The 5,141-nt window shown below is 47.5% G+C and overlaps 1 protein-coding gene across 1 annotated transcript in view; it reads right to left on the bottom strand.

The window, feature by feature from the left end:
• The window catches only part of akap6 (A kinase (PRKA) anchor protein 6), a 159,301-nt gene extending 154,365 nt beyond the window's left edge, over positions 1-4,936 (bottom strand). Inside the window, exons 1-2 of the mRNA XM_008287037.1 lie at positions 4,734-4,936; positions 3,748-3,919 (exon numbers count right to left, since the gene is read on the bottom strand). Coding sequence (XP_008285259.1) covers positions 3,748-3,919; positions 4,734-4,936 — 375 coding nt within the window. The remainder of the gene's footprint in view (positions 1-3,747; positions 3,920-4,733) is intronic.
• Positions 4,937-5,141: the final 205 nt, after the last annotated feature.

Raw genomic sequence — 5,141 nt, 5'->3', positions numbered from 1 at the left:
TGGCACGGAGTGCACACTGTACACTAATTGCAGCTCAAATAAAGCAGCTACAGTTTCACTTTGAGACATGCTTTTGGCTGTTGTTTCCTTTCTTAGAAAAGCAAAGTCTGTGCTTTAATAGTATGAGGCTTTTGATAAAGCCATCTTAAACAAATGTATCCATGCAAATAAAGAAGTTTAGGAGGAGAGATGGTATCGGTATCGGTATCGGTATTGGTATCGGTATCAGCAGATACTCAAAGATGAAGTATCGGTATCGGAAATCAAAAAGAGGTATCAGTCCATCCTTACTGGGAACACTGGGAACACTGGGGACATGGGGAACACTGGGGACACTGGGGATACTGGGAACACTGGGAACACTGGAAACACTGGGGACACTGGGAACACTGGGGACCCTGGGAACACTGGGAACACTGGGGACACTGGGAACACTGGGGATTCTGGGAACACTGGGGATACTGGGAACACTGGGAACAATGGGGACACTGGGGATACTGGGAACACTGACGACACTGGGGAAAATGGGAACACTGGGGATACTAGGAACACTGGGGATACTGGGGACACTGGGGACACTGGGGAAACTGGGAACACTGGGAACAATGGGGACACTGGAAACACTGGGGACACTGGGAACAATGGGGATACTGGGGATACTGGGGACACTGGAGATACTGGGGACACTGGGAATACTGGGAACACTGGGGATACTGGAAAACACTGGGGACACTAAGGACACTGGGGACACTGAGAACACTGGGGATACTGGGAACACTGGGGACACTAGGGACACTGGGGACACTGGGAATACTGGGAACACTGGGGACACTGGGAACACTGGGGATACTGAGGACACTGGGGACACTGGAAACACTGGGAACACTGGGGATACTGGACACTGGGAACACTGGGGACAATGGGGACACTGGGAATGCTGGGGACACTGGGGACACTGGGAACACTGGGGATACTGGGAACAATGGGGATACTGAGGACACTGGGAACACTGGGAACACTGGGGATACTGGGGACACTGGGGACAATGGGGACACGGTATACTGGGGAAACTGGGGATACTGGGGACACTGGGAATACTGGGAACACTAGGGACACTGGGGAAACTGGGGACACTGGGAACACTGGGGATACTGGGAACACTGGGGATGCTGGGGATGCTGGGGACACTGGGAACACTGGGGACACTGGGGAAACTGGGAACACTGGGGACACTGGGAACACTGGGGATAATGGGGACACTGGGGATACTGGGAACACTGGGGACACTGGGAACACTGGGGATACTGGGGACACTGGGAACACTGGGGATACTGGGGACATTGGGAACACTGGGGATACTGGGGATACTGGGAACACTGGGGACACTGGGGAAACTGGGAACACTGGGGATACTGGGGACACTGGGAACACTGAGGATACTGGGGAAACTGGGAACACTGGGGACACTGGGAACACTGGGGATACTGGGGACACTGGGAACACTGGGGATATTGGGGACACTGGGAACACTGGGGACACTGGGGATACTGGGGACACTGGGAACACTGGGGATACTGCCTCAACACACTGAGGACTTTCAGAAAGTCTGAGCTATTANACACACACACACACACACACACACACACACACACACACACACAGAAGCTACAGAATCCAACCAGCAGCGTCCTGATGGAACCTCTGAGTCACTGCAGTCAGAAATATTCTCATCAATAAAAGATCATTTGTGTCGCTTTCAAACAGAATAAACCTGCTGCAGAATGAATGAATGAATGAATGAATGAATGAATGAATGAATGAATGAATGAATGCAGTTCCAGGAGATTCCTGAAGGAAGGTTCCTGCTGAAGGTTTTCTGACGTTGTGCTTTGGGTTCATGATGAATACGATCATATTAGTCCGTGAACAGAAACACCAGGAAGCTCAGCAGCGTTCAGCTGGTTCCGTCCAGGATCCAGACTGAAGCCAAACGTTCTTCATCCTTCTTGTACATAAAGTGAACCTGAGAGCAGGATGATGAAGACCGACTGCAGTTACATAAATAAACGAGCTGCGACCGGCGAAGCTCCTCGTTATGCAACAGCAGGGCATCATGGGAGAGCCGGCGCTGAGGTCACAGCAGTGACTCCGCTGGTTGTTCACCAGGCTGAGCTGCACAGCTGCACGGCTGCAGGTCTAAAGTGTGCCGCTGACTCTGGACTCATGAAGGCTGGAGACGAGCAGTGGAGCTGCTGGAACCCACGTGGAAATGTTCACTTCAGAACATTTTTAGCTCCAGTGTGAGTCTTTGGAGGCCAAACAAGGACGACAAACCTCGACTGCAGGATCTTTGTTTTTAGTTGCTGGAAGATTTAAAAACATCCACATCTGGACAGTTTGGGGCAACTTGTCAGGTTTCTGCTGATTAAACTTCTAAAAGACACATAAACGGATCATCTGGACTGAAATCAGATTAAAACTGATTTAGAAGTCAAAGTTAATCATCCAGCTGCTGCTTGAACATCATCAACATCTGTATGTTTCAATAAACCAGTGTTTATAAGACCAACAGTAGAGCTTCTTCCAGTGAGCTGATCACCAGACACTGTAAAACAACACGGAGCAAGGATCTCGTTGTAAGAATGGAATTAGCTTCAATGAAAATGTAGTTTAATGAAATCACTTTTAAATGTCTTAATCAGGCTGAACACGGTTTGGTTTAATGATATTGTGTCAATGACGGCACGCTGCTGTAAAATCAGTAACTCACGGCCTGCTGCTGATTCCAGATCATATCAGGAATGATGTGAGGTTTTACAGAATGTGAGCAGCGTTTCTGCTCTCTGCTCCTGATCTGTGCTAGCTACAAAAGCCTAGCTTAGCATTGTTAGCGTCAGGTAGCGAGCTCAACGAGACACCTTCATCACCGTGCTGCAGGAGAGTGACTTTACATTTGTCCACTCAGTTAAAATTGTTTAGAATGATTCAGAATTTATTTCAAATAACAACTACTTGTTTAAAATTACCTCAAATGACACAATAAAATAGAAAGAGTTGACCTGAATGACTAAAGCTGCCCAAAATTACTCCAGAATAACTTTTAGAAGAAGAAGCTCCAGTTGTTCAGAATGATTCAGACGTTGTCCTAAAGCAAACGAAAAATTACCAAATAACTCAAAATCATTCCAAATGACTCTAAACGTGTCTAACATGACTCAAAACTTTCCAAAAATTACTCAGAAATGAACAAAATTTAAAGCAAATGACAAAAATGACAAACATGTTTCCTATTTGCTGCTTCAGAGTTCATCAACACGACGCCACAGTCAGGCGGCTGGAAGGTGCGTTCATTTTAAAGACCCTGAGAGACGGTCAGCAAACACACCAGTAACGCCACCTCATTAAACAGCTTCACCTGGTGGACCAACCAGGAGCTACAGCTGAGAGGAGCTGTGACTTATTAGCATCCCTTATAAACCATCATCAGACATGCAAACACCACACAGCGGAACCTGATGATCCATAAACTGCTGCAAACTCTTGAAGCCAAAACATTTTCAGCAAACAGACCAGCCGCTGATGGTGAAGTTCATCCACCGCCACAGAGAAGCTGCTTCTGATCAAACATCACACACACATCACACTGAGTGATGTTTGGATCAGAGGCAGCAGAGGAACAGAAGCTCCATGAAGAAACTCCATGAAGAAGCTCCATGAAGAAGCTCCATGAAGAAGCTCCATGGTTACCTTCAGCTGCACCAGGTGGACGTCCACATGTCGGTTGTCTCCATCTTGTCCCACAGAGTGAGAAAGCTGAGTGACTCGGTCACTGGTAGCCTTCAGCCACTTCTCGATCTCCGGCAGGTGAAGAACCACCTTCCAGTCGGCTCCAGTGTGCAGAGGAGGAGGTTTCTTCATCCTGGAAGAAGATGGAGCTCATCAGTATATTTAAATGATAACAGGGAACGTGAACATGGAGACTCAGAGTGTCAGACCTCAGAGAAAACCTTCACAGACTCGTTACCATCAGCTCTACAGAGCTACAGCTTTATATTGAGCAGCTCCAGAATGAGGATCAGTTGGATGTTTGCGGGAGACGTAAACTCTGTTCTTCTGTCTGGAGACAAAACCTTGAATTTAAGGTTTTGATCACCTTTGGCTGGATCTGAATCCTGCATGAAATAAACTTGAGCAGCTGGTTGCTAAAGTTATAAACAGCCACAGCAACAAGGTTCAGTCCAGATTTGTGATGAAATTCAGTCTAATGTGATTTAAACTTAGATTTCTGTTAATCTAAAACTAAATTCAGTTTGAGGTAACTTCATGACATCAGCTGATAACATCAGGACTGTCTTCTTCGACCTTCTCTCTACTGAAGCAGCGCCATTTTGAAATGTTTGCGTTCATAATCATAGTAATTAAGTTCATAACACCTAAAAAATTATTTTAAAATGAATGTAAATCCTTGTTGGAACAGATTCGTTGTTATGAGTAACCAACGTGTGTTTATGCTGCCGATCAGTGACACACCTCCGACCGAAGACGACTTGGTTCCTGTGACTCGGTGGAGTTTGGTTGAACTTGATGTCATCAGAGGTTGTCTGAACTCAAATATACTGATTCAGACTGATGTCTTTGGTTTATTTGAGCCCAAACCTCATGTAGCCGAGTCGCACTAACGCGACCAGTTGTTGTCGTGTTTTGTGTCATCGTCGTTGTGTTTGTTGTGTTACCTTCTGGAAGCTCCTCCCCCAGACAGGCTGCCTCCGCTGGGGTCCAAACCCGACAGCGAGGCTCCGTCGTCGGGTTGCTCCGGGTCCATGAGGGGGGCGGAGCTGACAGAGGCAAGGCAGGTGGAGGGCGTCACCGGGGTGACGGAGGTGAGCATCGGAGACGGAGGCTCAGGGGCGACGGGCGAGAGAGCTTGGAGGCTCATGTTAGAGAAAGAGAGAGGATTCCTGATGTGGATGGAGTCTCATTGGACTGAACTGGAGACGGAAGAGAAACACAAACAGAAAGTTACGGTCTGGTCAAAGCACTTTCAGAACCAGAACTCTAGAACTAACCAGGCTGAGGGTCTGTCAGCGGTTTATTCAATTACAGCCACAGACTCTGGACGCAGCATCTTTTATTTACTTCCT

Source organism: Stegastes partitus, unplaced genomic scaffold (genome assembly GCF_000690725.1).
Source record: "Stegastes partitus isolate 25-593 unplaced genomic scaffold, Stegastes_partitus-1.0.2 Scaffold483, whole genome shotgun sequence".
Taxonomy (NCBI): domain Eukaryota; kingdom Metazoa; phylum Chordata; class Actinopteri; family Pomacentridae; genus Stegastes; species Stegastes partitus.
This window is presented reverse-complemented; position numbering and strand designations above follow the sequence as displayed.